The following is a 17,035-nucleotide window of genomic DNA, read 5'->3' as shown; positions in this document are numbered from 1 at the left end:
ACTGGTTTCGGATGTAATTTGAATAAGCTGCGCGTTATACATTCGAAGGAAAAGTGGATCGCGAGTTTCGTGAAAGAAACGAATAAGCAAATAAGCAAGGAAACTAAAAAAAGAAAAAAAGAAATGTAAGAAGAAAGATAGAAAGTTTGACTTTACTTTTATTTTAGCACCGTGGAAAGATACCATTATAAGGCGATAAGGCTAACCCAGTTTCGACGAAGCTGTGCGTGCACTTTCGATCGAAAAATACAAGAGCGGGTGAAATCACGTGTTTCAAGTACGACAAAGTTCGATCCTCGTAGGATCGATGGGGATATACGTATGATATGAGTTTGTCGAAAATTCCAGACGAAGCGAGCGATATCTTATCCCTCTCGAAACGTGGATATTTCTTAAGAACACGATGCACAAGCTCGCCAAGGGTGTCTACGTGAAATTTCAGGTAAATGAGAACATGCCCAATGCCTTCAGCTGTGCATCCTACCCTGTTTCCACTTTAAAATTCTCCGCGATCTTTTTGCCTCGGAGTCCCCCTGAATCTACAAACTACCAACCGCCGGCCAAAGAGTTTAATTTCGAAAGATACACGATATTTCGTATCTGCTAATGGAAACGTAGCGGTGGCCGGGCTGCTGCAATTGACAACCGTCGTGCGTCGACACGAAGGAACTTGCTCGAATAAATATCATACGGAATTGAGAGAGCGGTTACAATTTCTCGTAACTGCTTTTTTCCTTTATACGTATATATTCGTGTATCGTGTATAACGTTGCACTTGTTGCGTCGTAAGATGGTCGCATTCGAGGATAAGTGCAAGCTTAATGATAATCGGAAAAAATACAAGGTGTCGTGGGAAATTTGAAATTGTTTGTTATGTTAAAGAGCGTTATAAGAGGATTATAACCGTTTCACGGGTATTTGTATCGAAATACATGGCGCTGTGCGAATCCGTCTGTAACGAAAAGAATGGCAGGGACATGGGCGAAACACGGTCGCAACAATCGGTTCGGGTTGCGTGAATTATTTTTTCAATTAACGTAGTCGAGAAGTTTTAATTAAAATTCAACTGGCAGCAGGTTGAAGAGGGGAGAGGACACGCGTGCAGTCTTCCATCCCAGCGCGGAACACCGTGGTGGTTACGAGCCAGCGAAAATATAGGAACCGAGCGAATAAATCTCTCCTCGTTTTGTTCCCTACTTCGTTCTTCGACAGGAGCCGCTATTGAAATTAAATATCAACTAAATCTATTTGTTGCGCGTTGAGTTTGATTATCGGATAATGGGGAAACGCGAGCGTACGAGATTCATAATGCGCTTTGTTCCCCCGTCAAGTGGGAACGCGTTTCGTTGAAAGCGGACGATACAAAATATCTCGATAAATACAGTTTAAAAAAGAAGGAGAGAGAGAGAGAAAGAAAGAAAAACACTTTTATCAGTAACAAGTTGGTAACGAGTGTAATAAAGATGGGAGTGAAATGATCTTCTGCAACAATTGGCAACGAACCGGCAATATAGGCAATGTTCTATTGGTTGAATAATTTTAAAAACGCCGAGGTGAACGAAAGAATATCTCGATCGAGGAGCCGGGAAAATTAAATTGCGTGCACGAATAAAATATCGAGATATATTCATTAAAAAGTTCCTGTAATTATAAAGAAAACTTACGAGCATTGGTTAGTGGGTTAAAAATAAGAAAATGAGGAACGAGTAAGGAAAGGAACGAATTATTTCATCCACCGTTTCATTTACAGTGAATAACCGAATAAGTGATCGAAAATTTTTATCAATCGTCTCGCGATACGGCCTTCCATTCGAAACCGTGGCCATTTTATTAGGGAGAATTTCGTTTCTACCCCGGCGTCATCTCCCAGAAAGATAACGAAACTCGTTCGAAAACTAGTTTCCGGGAGGGTGAAATTGGTATTCTCACCGACATCTGAATGTCGAGATTCGACGTTAGATTTTGGACATTCTGATATTAGCAGACGCGGTTCTGAAGGGAAACGTGTTGGAATCCAGCCTCGGAAACGATCCTCTCCTCTTAGCCTCGTTCCTCTCTCCGTCTCTCTCTCTCTTCCTCGAATTCAAACCCTCTCCCAATCTTGCCTATCCTAGAAGATAAGACTAATTACCATTGTAACCATTGCAGAATGGCTCGTATACATCATCCTAGAAATCTTAGAAATCCTTAATAATATCGCTGTCAGTCAACGTGTTACTTTACGTTACAACAACGAATCGGTTAATCGGTGCTCGACCAATAACCGGAATCTCACCAAACGCAACTGTGCGAATCCTGTGTGAAATCGTCGATCCCAGATCGACCCTTTGCAACGAAGCTTCTTCGTTCCTTTTTGGAATCGACGATTGGAATAAAAAAAAAAATTACAAGATTCGGATTAACGAAAATGCTTAAAAATCCGAGATCAAATTTCAATGACGGACGAGTTTCTCGCGTGCGAACGAAGGAGAGTTATTGGTTAAAAATTCATCCAAGGAACTTCTCGCCGCGAATCGTTATGAAAATTTACAGATTATTTTAAATGCTCGGGGGCCGTTACCAAGTTTTTTACCAAGGCGAAACTTTGCCCCCGTTATCTGGGGGTTTATGGTCGAGTGCCGTTCCCCTGAAACTGGGCCATCTTGAAGCGTGCCGCATCGATCCCCTCCTGGGACTTTCATAAAGAACGAGGAGAGGAAAACAAAGAGGGGTAGGAAGTGGGATAGAATTCGGGAAATTGTAGTGGGCAGTGTCTGTCTGTTCAGAGTAGTTCGTTCCTCGAGGAGGGGAGGGGATAAGTTGGTCCGTAAACGCACGTAACGCTGATAACTTTCGGGGAAATGAGGAAAATTCCACCCCTCGAATTTCCCTTTATTTTGAGGAATCGCATCGATGGAGGAAAATTGCGCGAGATAATTGCCAGTGGTTCGAGAGAATTTATACTTCCGCCTTTATCGATTGTAATCCATTGTCGTTTGAATTTAGAGATAATAGTTATAATTAGACACGTTAGATAAGAAAATTTGTGCCCTCGATCATACACTTTTCCCACGTGTTCCGCGAGATGTTAAAAAATTCGTGGAGAAATTTTCCTCTACATTTCGCTCAGATGAACAATGAAATCGTAGTCCATCTACATTCCCTCGGTTTCGATATCTATAGTGGTCGTCGAGTTGATTTATTTATACTGGCCAAGTCAGTGGCGAGGTCGAGATTCTTGACTTGGAGCCGGTCCTGGTTGGGTGACAAAGAGAGAGAGAGAGAGAGTCAGTGTCGGGAAAGTTGCTAACTTTATGCCCCGCTTGTTTAGATTGGGCAGGAAAGCGGTTCCCCGGTTCTCAGCATTGTTGGTAATTTGGCACCGACTTCGTTACCAACCAGCCGGTGCCGTCAACGATTTAGCTGTAATCACGAAGCTGGACGAGTTTCCTCAACTCTGAATCCCAAGAACGTTCAAGGTGTTCGTAACCGTAGTTCGTATAAGCATTAGTCGAACCCTTTGGATCGAATCTAGCAAGACGGAATATCAGCGCCAGCTGACTATGCTCGTTGAGCAGTTGACCTGGTTTCTACGTTTATCGCATGGAAACGCGCGAATGTTACAGTTGGTACGTGTTGGTGTAAGATTAATCGTTAATTACGTTGGCTGCTTGATATTTCATTAATCTCTACTAATCAATCAAAAACGTTTGGTTAATAATTACCTTTAAATTCATTTTTAAAATCATTTTCCGCGAATAATAAATTAGTTTTTAATTAATTGTTATTTTCACTTTCAAATTTGTGACGTGAAATTTTAATTCTTCAAAGAATTTATTTTATTATTTTGAAGATTGCTTGAAAATTATTTCAATTAAAATCGTGACTCTTTGCATTTGATGAAAGAGAAAAATAACAATTTTATGTGTATCTTTAATTAAATTGTAAATTCAATATTAAATTTTAGAACGTATTATATTATCGAAGCATAAACTGTGCATAAACTATTGTTGTAATAGCAGTTGCAAATACAAACTATCGCTTTCAGGATAGTGAATCTTGCAAGCAGTTTGACTCGGTCATATTCGCACACTCTACTCTGTACATGATATATTTACAGCTCAGTTTCTCCACTTCCTGTAACTTATCGAGTATCTAGTTGGAACTTGGAAGGATAATGTAGGATTGTAGTGAGTATATATATATCGGCTGTAAAAGCGATATTCTAACTTGAAATGTAGATTCTCGACTCGCGAAGTGTTGACTCGTTAATCAATGCTCAACGCTTTGCACATCGATGTCATTTTATTTGTCATATTTCCCGTCTCCGATCTCGTAAGAAATATTTTAACGTACGAATAAAATTCTTTTATTTGAAACTTTTTTCTCTCTTATATATATTTTAAATATATATAAGACGAATATAATTTTAAAAACTGTGCAGAATTTCACATTTCGCATTTATTTCACTTCTATGGCATTACGAGAAAAGTGAAAGAGTTCTGAACGGGAGAATACATTCATTTAAAATATATGTAATCTTCCCGCGATGAACGTAGCGGCGCTCTGTAACGATGTTGATGCGCGCGCAGCTGCGCCTAACTTCAAGCAGTTGTCGGTTCAAATAGCTTATTGCGACGTAACTGAATTTTTTCTCGTTTTTAAGTGAAAGTTTTTGTCGGCTTTTAGAATGTTTTGTGGAATATTTTGTCATCAAAAGTGAGTGTTATTGTTGTTAGTGGACGAATTGGGATTACAACGAGAATGGATAACGTAAAATACCAGGTATTAATAATGTATTTAATATTGTAATTTCGGAGGTTAGATTTAAGAAAGCGAAATAGGAAACGAATTGTTACGTTAGCCAGTTTTTTATACATATATATATATGTCTTTTAAAGCTCGTCAATTAAGATATATTAATCAATACAGTCCAAAGTTTTCATAAAAACATTCACGTTGGAAATCTTTGAGCATTTGACGTTTGTTGAAATTTCTTTTTTAAAAGTTCCATAAACTGCGTCAATACTTGCAGAAATGCAGATGTTAACCTCGTCGTTATAAATAATTTTCGAGCATTTTCAATTTTACGATTGTCAGGTGCGTGAAAAAGAACGTTGGAACATAAAAATTTATGAACCGTGAAAAGATATACGCTTACGTATACTTTACTTTTACAAGTTATCCAGCAATCGTTTAGCCAACCATTCGCTTCATTTCCTCGCTATATACTCTCCAATAACTTCGAGACGTCACGAGTTCTAGCGAACGAGTGGACTGTTTATACGCTTCCAATAACCGCAGAACAGTTGCCAACTGTCGCAACCGTCGATTTCCACGTTCCTTCCCGCTCGCGAACTTACTTTCTCCCAATCTCGCCATTCGCAATGTAATCCCAATTTCGAAATTCTTCCTCGCATTCCGTAGGATAGCTTCATAGCTGACTTCCTTAATAAGAAGCCAGGGAACCAAGGGGACGGTACGTAATGGGACATGAAAAAAAAGGGGATCGATTAACTTTTTCACGGTTCGTAGGGTTCATTTGAAATCGATACTTTATACTTACAATCGCTCGAGAAATTTACCGGAGAGAAAAAGGAAATAGTATCTGAATAGCGTTTGTAAAATATGGACGAGTTTAATGAGTTCGTGTATATGAAAAATTAAATTTTAAATTTTTATTAGATACAACTTACTCTTATATTCGATTGATTCTCTCGGAAAATAAAATTTTGTATTTAAACAATTCTCAAACTTGATTTGTTCGAAAATGAATCTTGGAAATGGAAATAATTTTATTCCTTCTTTTCGGTTTGTTCTTTCGATCCATTTTAAATTATTCATCGCATTTGCACTTTAAAGTACGCAATAAAAATTAAAAAAAATTACGCGTCAAAATCTTTTTCGCTCTTTTCTCCGTGTTTAAACGTCATTGTTAAAGCAACGTGAAGTAAACTCCATTACACTGACAGAATGCTCGGTTTAATCGCGATTTTCAAGGAATAGAAGAGCCTGTTCCATGGCCTTCTAGGCGAAACGATCGGAGAAAGAGGAGGGGGCTGAGCTTTACGAGTCATACGATGACGTACAGGGAAGTTGGAAGGTTGGCGTTAACACTTGACAAATTATGCTCTTCCTCCTCTTTCACCGGTGGCGACGATCTCCATATTCAGAAGCAACAACAACCACGCACCTTCTTTCCCATACGCCCATATTTAACGCGAAACAACCAAGCGTTGTGCATAGCGTTGTTCGCCTCGTCTAGCCTCTAGCCAACCCGTAATTAATAAGGAATAAAAGTGGTCGTAGCGACGAGGTGGATCGAATGAGTTTGATTAATCGCCTAGGCATAGCATTGATGGATGGTCCCGGCTCGAAATCTCTCGAAAGCTTTATCTTGACCTCGATTAATACACGATCTCCATAATCCTTTCGTTGTGTAAATTAGTCTAAATTCAAGGAAACGTCGTTAACGGCCCTCCAAAGCGAGGAATTAATGTAGATAAATTGAAAACCTGATAACACGAGCTTTAAAACCGGATTTTTAAAAACGATAGTAAATTTGATAAATTTCACGAATCGCAAACCTCTGTTATTTAAACGTGGATCAGCGACTTATGCATGATGCTTGGTCGCGTTTGGGGGCCGATCAAGTATAATTAAAATTTTTTCCAAGTGAGAAAAAAATTTGAATAATCGTTACATCAATTAATTACTCGCGGTATATCGAAACGCTGTGACAAATCGAAAAGTTATCACGAAGAGGGAAGATGAATCACATTTTTGTGTACTTGAGGGAAATTCAGGCCGTCACGATAAATAATTTCTTTCTTTTTTTCTTTTCCCTGCCCCGATCGTTGCCAATTTTCGCACCTCGCGCTCTTTTCTCGACCGCCCGTGTATCCCTCGAATTGCGTGCGAGACGAAATTCGCGGAACGCATGTAAGATTAATCGCGACGCGCGAAACAGTCTGTTGCTCGCGACTGGAAACATGTGTTGCCCATTCGCCGCGCTACTTGGGTGGCTCGCTTCGACCGGTGAAATGCTCGATTAACATTGAAATCGCGATCCTGTATCCTGCCAGACTTTTTTCAGATGCCCTCCTATCCTTCGACAAATCGTTGCGCGAGATCGGCAACTCAAGACGGGATCGCTTCTTCGGCAAGTGGAGAATTAGAATATCCTCGTTTATGTTCCATAGATTTTCTTTTTTTATTAAATTGTCCCTGGATTAAAGAAAAGAAAAAGAAAATCGGAATTTTTGTAAAACGTGATACTCCAAGAAATGTTATTGTTAATCGTTGTTACAATAAAGAAAATTTGGATGCTTTGAATATATCGTATCGCTTATTTCTTAGAGTTAATACGTTCGCTTTATCGTTTTACTCGAAGCAGAAATTAATCACGCATAGGAGAATTTATTGCTCCACCTCTACTACGATCTAAAATGCCACTAACACGTGCATTAGCATGTTGTTAAGTGCATCGCATGTACGCGCAGATACCGCAAAAGATGAGGTTAAAATATTGCCGCTCGCTGATGGTGCCGCGTGTTCGTTGAACAATTAACGTTAAAGCTACGATAATAACGCGAATATAACAATCTATTTTTATGCACGTCGTAGTTAACGACGTAAGAATCGTGATAAATTATTTCATTATCGGTGAAATACTTATTTCCCCTTTTTTAACAAGTTGTAAATGTAATTGTAACTCGGGAATAAAAAAATAGAACGTGCGGATTTTTTAGGCAAATTTTTATGAATTGTATTCAATGTTATATAAAAATATTTCAAGAAATGGAGCTTGCTGATCAACGAGATTTCTTTTTATTTCTTAAATGTATTTTTAAAATGTACGTGTTTAAATATACGTGACAATAGAAAAATAAAGTATAAATAACACTTTGAATATTTTGTCTAGATTCGTCAATCTAGCAAATCTTTCACTTTGGATAGATATCACTAGCAATTTTATTATGAAAAATTTCTTTCTCACCGGATATGATGAAATAATATAAACTGAGAAAAAAACAAATAATACAAATTAATTTATTAATTTTCTTCGTTTCGTATCCCATAATTTCACTCTTACAACTTCGAAGATGGCGAATATAAGAAATGCAATCGATTGTGCAACAGTCAAAATATCTCCATTATGTAACGATATGTTATACAAAATAAAGATAAAGATAAAAATAAAAGTTTAATATGATATATGCTATTGAGAGAAATTTTTATAAAAATTTCATTTCCTGAAATTTCATTTCTGACCTCTCAATTATTCGGGATTTGATTCGATAATTTCTCTCACATTTCCGATTTTATCTCTTATCCCATCTTCTACATTAGTGTTCTACATTAGTTTTTGGAATATTTGTAATATTAAAATTCCCCTGTAGTTTTGGTGCCAAGATATCCCAATTCATGAACAGCATTAGCTAAAATTCAAAACTATCGTGCGATTGCAACGATAGGAGACGAATACTCGGTGAAATGCAACCTGTGAATAAAAAAATACGCTGAATACATTTTTATAATCAACAACAGCGGGAAGAGAAGTTTCGTAAAACTGATGGAAACTTTCTACGAAATATTGCGCGAAGCACAACAAATATAAGTAAATAACGATCAAATCTGTTCGAACTCTATCTTTTAGTTATCGATAGTTTCGATTCTGTGTCGAGGAATATTTCATCTTCATACTTAACCAACGTGTGCAATAATTATATCACGATAAATATAAATTGTGCCATGTTAGCCACATTTCAATGAGAAAAATATCGTGAAAAGTCTTTACTTTCAGGGAATTATGTTCAGATTAAGCTTGATTAACTCGTCATTTCTAAGATAAAAAAGTATCGTGGACTTAGTTTAAAAAAGTTTCGCATAGAAATTCGTTATTATATGGTAAAGTAAATAATTACGAAATGATTAAAGTTAATTGTTTCGAATGCTTAATAGGCGATACGAATATGGTTAAAAGAAATTTCTTCTCACTGATCCATCTCTTCGATTTATCGCATTAATCGTTCACTATCGTTTCTCGTGCCACGCCGTTGCACCATTTATTTTCTTACCGATTACGAAAATCTGTCTCGTCGTCTCCATAAATGCACCGATTCGTCGATGTTTATCGTTAACGACACGACTGAAGTGTGCTAGAGACGGGTGACTATCGATTATTAATATCTTGTCGATATGTTATTGACACTTAACCATATATCGTTGAAGTATAAGGGAGTAGAAAGTTGCCGAGCCCGCGATTCTTTCTTTTTCTTGGCAGATTTTTGTATCGATGGATGATTTTTGTAATTTTTTTTTTTTTTATCATCAATATCGTGTTTTTAATAAAATAAACGTTTATCATTTTTCGTGAAATATATTTAAACGTATATATATATATTTAACAATAATGTATAAATAAAATAATTGCTATAAATTTTATCTCATACAAATACAATTACGATTGAAAGAACTGGAAAGTCCAGCAATCATTCCATTACTCTTTGCAGATTCGTCAATCTTTTCCACTGGATACGATAAAATTACAAATATTATTACTATTAAATATTACTACTTAAAAATAATTAAAAATTATTATCGTATCCGAAGAAAGAAAAATCTATAACAATATCATTAGTAAAAATACATTTTTCACTATGAAACATAAATATGCAGAAATATAATATTAGAAATCGGTTTGCTAATTTTCTTCATTTTCTTCGTTATAATTCCATTCTTGAATCTCTGCCGATCCAAAGATCGTGAACACAACGAACGCAATCATCTGTCCAATAACAGCCAGCCAAAATGCGTATCTCCATCGTGCCACGGTATGCTGTGTTTTAAATATACTAGATTAATAAAAAGTAAAGAAAAAATTTCCGTAATTTGTTAATAATCGTTAAAACATAATTATCAAAAATGGAAAAAATACGAGATAGGGATATTAGTTATTGCAATAATATCTGTCGATATTTTCCGATCCTCTTTCTAAGAGAAGAGTTTCATCTCTTACCCCGTCATGCGTAAATAGGCTCACTACAGCAGGGAAAATAAAGGCTGGAAGTGTTCCTGGCGTATTCGTTATACCCATCAAGATTCCCGCATAATTTGGCGCCAAATCGTTGTGGTTGCAAAGAAATCCGACGAAACTTGTACCGGTGAACGTCATGCTCAATATCAACAGTACGACGGCTACTGTCCGATAGCAACCGATATAAGCGATAATAAGGAGAAAAATACAGGGTGGGACGCAACCTGTGATTAAGAAACGTTGGACAAGTTTTAAGTAACGGATATAAAAAAGAAAACGAAAAAGTAGAGGAAAGGATGAATAAAATGGAGGGAGAACTTGCTTAAAAACGTTACGATCTTTCGCGCCATTGTCTGATCCCAATAATTCCTCAGTCTGCCCCAATCCAATATTTCTCCCAAAATCGGATTCACTATTGCGCTTAAGAGGTACGGCAAGCAACTTAGAACTGCGTTCTGCGTAATTACCATATCGATATTGGCGAATCTTTATAATTTGAATGGTTCACAAGTCATTCCATAAGTAATTAAATTTATATTAATAAATATAATTTATTCTCAAGTCGAGTACTGAAAAGCGCTTATGGGATGGCGTAAAAGGAAAAGGAAGCGTAAGAAAATTGAATGACAGACTCACAGATTGAATGTCGAATCTCAGAATCTTGTTCATATACAAGGGTAGCTGCGTGAGCAGGAAGTACCAGGCAAAATTTCCGAATAAATTGGTGAAGATGAGGGCAATAAACGGGACCGACGTGAAAATGGCTTTCCACGGCACCTTCATATTCACCGATTGAAGGCCGCGGTGCCCGTACGAGCTCGTGATGTATTCTCTCTCCTCCTTCGATATGTACACTTGAGTTTCCGGGTTATCGCCGAAGAACATGTAGAATACAAGGCACCAGATTAACGGAAGAAAACCGTGGATGTAAAATATCTGCTTCCATCCGAAGGCGTGCAGTATCATTCCTGACGTCAATATAGAGATGACGGTGCCGATCGATATGCCGGAATAAATAATACCGAACCATAAACTCTTCTCCTCGTAAACGATCCATTTCCCAACCAGGATGGCAACGATAGGAAGATTCGGCGCGCTCACCACACCCATGACGAATCTCACAATGTAAAATATCCACAACGTGGGCGCCACTAATGGCACTATCAGTGTAAGAATCGCGTTCCCCAATACGCAGATCAGCAGAACGGTCTTCGTGTTGAAACTGCAAGATATCGTGCTTTGCGAACTGTCGTTTAATCAATAATGTTCTTCTATTTTATAAATGAACGAAATTCGTATACGAATCTAAGATTTTGAACAAACGATCCGTTCAAGATGTATGTTAGGAATAAATAATATGGAAATAAGAATGAGAATAATTTTGTTTTTGAAGAAAAACAACATTTAATGGAAATAAACTTTTGATCCATTTCTTTTTGACGCCAATAATATCCGATATATCGTCTACCGCGATTCAAATTTGAATGAAAAGTAATCCCTTCGAACGAAGTTCGAAAGCTTAAGCTTACTCGATTGTTTAATTATTCTCGATTTTACTTACCGATCTGCGAAATATCCGCATGGAAACATGCCTATTAAATAACCGATGAAATAGGAACTAATAACAAAACTTTGTTGCGTCGAAGTCCATTTGAACGGACCTTGTATATCGATAATTCGGGCTATAGCTTCAAATTCACATTCCTCCGAAGCGTCGTTTTTATCATCTTTATATTTAACCATGCCTACGACAGCTACGGTTATGTTAACTTTCAGCCCGTAGATGATCATGTTCGCGATGCAGATCATGAATGCAAATATATATCTCACGTATCCCACTAGTTTCACAAGAAATATAAATATTGTATGTAGATAAATTTTGTTTCAATGAGAAAAGTATCGTCGAGAGAAGTTTTTAATTTTCTTCTTGAAAATTACTTTTGATACCTTAATTAGGTTAACTTTAATTTGTACGTCATTCTCAAAAAATGAGACTTTTTTTTTAAAAAACTTTCACATAGAAATTACATTAAACAATAAAAGAAGAATCTTTTTTTATTATTATTATTCTATGATAAAGATAAGTGTATTAAAATTAATTGTTTTTGAATACTTAATAATCGAATATTAAAAGAAACTTGTTCTCGCTAACCCATCTTTTTGATTTATCTCATTAATGTGCACTACGTTTCTCATAGTATCCAGTAGAGTAGAGTTGCCTTTCTACTTTCTTATTGATCTCAAAAATCGCTCTTGTCAGCTTTCATACATGCATACACCGATTCGTCGACGTTTATCGAATTATGGTTAACGATGCAACCGACTGAAGTGTACTAAAGATCGACTATCAATTATTAATATCGATACCTTGATCCATATCTAATGATACATCGTTATGATGTTCTTAAGAATTTCTTTTCTTTTTCATGTGAGAATTTCGCAGATCAGACGCAAACTTCACGGTCTAATTGAGATAAGATTTATCACATGGTGATAAACTTGTAATATTTTTGTCCATCCATCGATGGATCCATCCTTTAATTAATCGATCTTCATTACGGATCGTCTCGCGATAGAAAATAAAATTTCATTATTTGGGAAAAGAATTATAATTAATATTTAAGATTATGATTTTAACGAGTTGAAAAATTGTGTATAATAATTCTTATTATTTGTTTTTCGAAGATTCTCCAATTTTGATTTAATATTACGTATGAAATTTTGGAACAGTAGAACATAAGGATTCTTTTTTTTTAATTTTATTTAAATTTATTATAGTTGATCATAATAGGTATGTGAATAAATATATAACTATACGATCACAAATCAAATATTAATTCTCAGATATTATTTGTAGAACAGCATCGCTTAAATTTTTTAATGGTAAAATAAAAAGAAAGATAAAATTTCGTGTTATCCAATGAAGATAGTTTTCATAATTTTATATTATTGATATCGTTACTAGAATAAAAAGAAAACGTTTTACTAAAATAAATATTTATTATTATTTTTCATATACACATACGTAACAATAATGCGCGAATAAAATAATTAAAAGTTTCAAAGATTACGATAAAAAAAAATAATACTTTCAATACTATCATTCCCTGCAGATTCCTCAATCTTGCAAATTCTTTTTTTTTTTTTTTTTAGATACGACATTCGATAAATTTACATTTATTATTACTACTAATAAAACTTATTAATTGTCGTATCCAAAGAAAACAAATAATCAAAAAAATTTATATAATAATAGTATAAGTAAAAATGCATTTTTCATTAAATGATATACAATAATAGAATTAAGATAAAAATATAGGATTAAAAATTAGGTTCCATTATTTTCATTTATTCCCTCATAATTCCATTCTTGAATCTCTGCCGATCCAAAGATGACGAATACGAAGAAAGCAATCATCTGTGCAATAATGGGCACCCAAAATGCGTATCTCCATTGTGCCATAGTGTGCTACGTTTACAAATTGGATTAATGAAGAATGGAAAAGAAGAAATAGTTTATATATTCGTGATGATTATTAAATCATATTAATTATCAGAAAGTCTTGACGTAATAGAAAAAAAACTATATCAGATAGAAGTATTATATTTAAAAAAAAAGACATGGAAATTAATTTTACGAACATCGATTCAAATTATTTAGGATCGAAAAGTCCAATACAAAAAAGATAAAGCGATAATCTGAAAATTTCGGGTATTCGAATTCGAATTGGATTTTCGAATCTTTATTATTTCCAGCTTTGTCCAATACTCGATCAGCTTATAAATATATATTTCTTTCGTAATTTCCAAAATTTCGATGGGATTACGATTAAAATTAAAATTTCAATTATCTTATATCTTATATTAATATCAAATTATTGTAACCCCTTCCCGAAATATCTTTTCTAATTGAATATTACAATTAAATAATTCTTTTCATCGTTTGTATAGGTGTACTATTTTTCAAAGTTGATGATTATAAATCGTAATTATAAATATATATGGAAGTAATTTTTATAAAAAATTTCATTTCCAATTCTTCCAATTTTGATTACTTCGATCTGGCCCGATATTTTCCGGTTCTCGCACACTTCCGGTTTCATCTCTTACCCCGTCTTCCGTAAGTGCGCCCACTATGGCGGGCAAAATAAAGGCTGGAAGTGTTCCTGGCGTATTCGTTATACCCATCAAGATTCCCGCATAATTTGGCGCCAAATCGTTGTGGTTGCAAAGAAATCCGACGAAACTTGTACCGGCAAACATTACGCTCAGCATCAACAAAACGACAACTATTGTCCGATAGCAACCGATATAAGCGATAATAAGGAGAAAAATACACGGTGGGACGCAACCTGTGAAAATGATTAAGAAATATGTATGTTGAACATTTTTTATAATCAACAAATTTTTATATAATACAATAGAATGAAGAAAGTAGAAGAGAGTATGTTACATCTGATAGAGAGAGAGAGAACTTGCTTGTGAACATTGCGATCTTTCGCGCCATTGTCTGATCCCAATAATTCCTCAGTCTGCCCCAATCCAATATTTCTCCATAAATCGGATTCACTATTGCGCTTAAGAGGTACGGCAAGCAACTTAGAACTGCGTTCTGCGTAATTACCAAACGACACGAATAGTGACAATTAAGCTATTAATTAAATGATTCTATAAGGAATTAAGAAGAAGGTTATATGGAACACTTGTGTGCTTATTTTAACTTCAATATAATATGTATTTCATTTTTACATTACAATACTCTTTTTATTTTTTTCATTGTTCATCGATTATATTAACTTGTAGTATCTTGGTTAAAAAAAATCTCTACCGATAAATTATTCTTAATATTTAAAAAAACAAAAAGTATAAATGCTCGTTGCGAGATAACGAGAAAAGAAGTTTTTTAAAAAATGAAAAAATGAACTCACGGATTGAATATCAAATCTCAGAATCTTGTTCATGTACAAAGGTAACAGCGTAAGCAGGAAGTACCAAACATAGGTACCGAATGTATTGGTCAAAAGTAGGGCTATAAACGGGACCGACGTGAAAATGGATTTCCATGGTACTTTCATCTTCCTCGATTCAATGCCACGGTGCCCGTACGAGGTCACAATATAATGTCTCTCCTCCTCTGTTATGTACTTTTGCGTTTCCGGGTTATCGTCGAAGAACAAGAAGAATACAGCGCACCAGATCAACGGAAGGAAACCGTGGATGTAAAAGATCGCCTCCCATCCGAGGGCGTGCAGTATCATTCCTGACGTCAATATAGAGATGACGGTGCCGATCGATAGGCCGGAATAAATAATACCGAACCATAAACTCTTCTCCTCGTAAACGATCCATTTTCCAACCAGGATGGCAACGATAGGAAGATTCGGCGCGCTCACCACACCCATGACGAATCTCGTAAAGTAAAGTACCCACAACACGGGCGCCACTACTGGCACCAACATTGTAAGAATCGCGTTCCCCAATATGCAGATCAGCAGAGCGTTCTTTGTGTTGAAACTGTAAGATATCCTAAGACTTTGCAAACTGTTGTTTACTGATAATCATCTTCTGTTTTATTAATGAACGTTTATCGATCAAAATTGATATGTAAATTTCTAAGATTTTGAGGTTACAAAAATACATAATAGGAATAAATAAGTATCGAGATAATTTAGGGATAATAATGTTTTTAGGAGAATGAAAATACGATTAATGATTAATCTGAAATAGGACACTTAATGGAAATATTTCGTTTCATTTTTCAAGTATATCCATTTTATCGTATTCAATTGTACAGGGTCACTTTTGATCCATTTATCTTTGACGTCGTAAATAATAATCCATCATCTACTACGATTCAAATTTGAATGAAAAATGACCCCGATTCGAACGCTTACTCGATTATTATTTTAAATTATTTTCGACTACTCACCGATCTGCGAAATATCCGCATGGAAACATGCCTACTAAGTAACCGACGAAATAAGAACTAACAACTAAACCTCGTTGCGTCGAAGTCCAGTCGAACGGACCTTCTATGTCGACGACAACCTCAACGTCATGGAAATCGCATTCGTCAGACGCGTCTGATACTTCGTCTTTATGCTTTACCATGCCTACGACAGCTACGGCTATATTGACCTTCAACCCGTAGACAATCATGTTTGCGATGCAGATCATTATGGCAAAGAAATATCTCACGTATCCCACTGTAGTTACAAGAAATATAAGTTATATTAGACAGGATTCGTTTGAAATCGGGGGAAATGTGAAAAATTTTTAATCTCTTCTCGATATTTACATCGGATGTTAGGTTAACCTTGATTTGTGCATCGGATACGAAAAAGTATCGTGAATATATTTAATACTTTGAAAATTTTCGCAAAGAATTTTACATTAGATAAATAAATAAAGCATATTAATGCGGTAAATGCAAGTATTTATACAATTAATTCGTTTTGATTACTTAATAGATACGATTTCGATAAGGGTAGTTAGGTAAAAAAATAATTTGTTCTCGCTAACCCATCTTTCTTTCCTCTAATTCAATTTCGACGGACTGAGATTTCGATTCAGATTTCGGATGTTGTTTGTGTATTTTCTTATCAATCTCAAAAATCAATCTTGTCAACTCCATGCATTCATCGATTCGTCGTATTATGGTTAACGATGCAGTCGATTGAAGATTGTACGAGAAACGTAGTTTCTCGATTATTGATATTTTATCGATATCTCATTCAGTAATTAATAATATATCGTTAAAGTATCGTTAAGGCAATAAATGGAATCAATTGACTGATGTAGAATGTATTAAATTAATTACTATTTTTTATATATTGTAGATTTGTATAATACAAACATATACACATATATATATTTTTTTAATCGATCCATGTAATATTATACAAGACTGGATGGGCCAGCTCTCGAAAATATAAGTTTCTTTTCGATCGCGAAAATCGGTCTCCGTACATTCACCGACTCGTCGATGTTTATGGTTGAAAATATGAATTTCTTCTT

At 35.4% G+C, this 17,035-nt stretch overlaps 2 protein-coding genes across 9 annotated transcripts in view; one reads left to right on the top strand and one right to left on the bottom strand.

Annotated features, from left to right (window-relative positions):
- LOC107994843 (teneurin-m) overlaps positions 1-17,035 on the top strand; it is a 502,908-nt gene that overhangs the window by 128,862 nt on the left and 357,011 nt on the right. For 2 of the 8 annotated variants that reach the window (XM_062081257.1, XM_062081198.1), the window contains exon 1: positions 4,604-4,764. The exons of the other annotated variants lie outside the window; for them this stretch is intronic. The gene's annotated coding sequence lies outside the window, so the exon portion shown is untranslated. Of the gene's footprint in view, positions 1-4,603; positions 4,765-17,035 lie in introns of those variants that run through there. 8 annotated transcript variants of the gene reach the window in all.
- On the bottom strand, positions 9,459-15,883 carry LOC107994845 (sialin-like). The gene is made up of 8 exons (XM_062085735.1): positions 14,947-15,883; positions 14,438-14,630; positions 14,074-14,370; positions 11,580-11,856; positions 10,655-11,240; positions 10,341-10,473; positions 10,001-10,242; positions 9,459-9,820 (listed from the first exon to the last, which is right to left on the bottom strand). Exons 1-8 carry the CDS (start codon positions 15,475-15,477, stop codon positions 9,686-9,688), a joined length of 2,394 nt encoding a protein of 797 aa, XP_061941719.1. The 5' UTR covers positions 15,478-15,883; the 3' UTR covers positions 9,459-9,685.

This window comes from Apis cerana, linkage group LG1, assembly GCF_029169275.1.
Source record: "Apis cerana isolate GH-2021 linkage group LG1, AcerK_1.0, whole genome shotgun sequence".
NCBI classification, from domain to species: domain Eukaryota; kingdom Metazoa; phylum Arthropoda; class Insecta; order Hymenoptera; family Apidae; genus Apis; species Apis cerana.
Note: the sequence above shows the minus strand (reverse complement) of the source record. Positions and strands in the feature narration are given on the sequence as shown.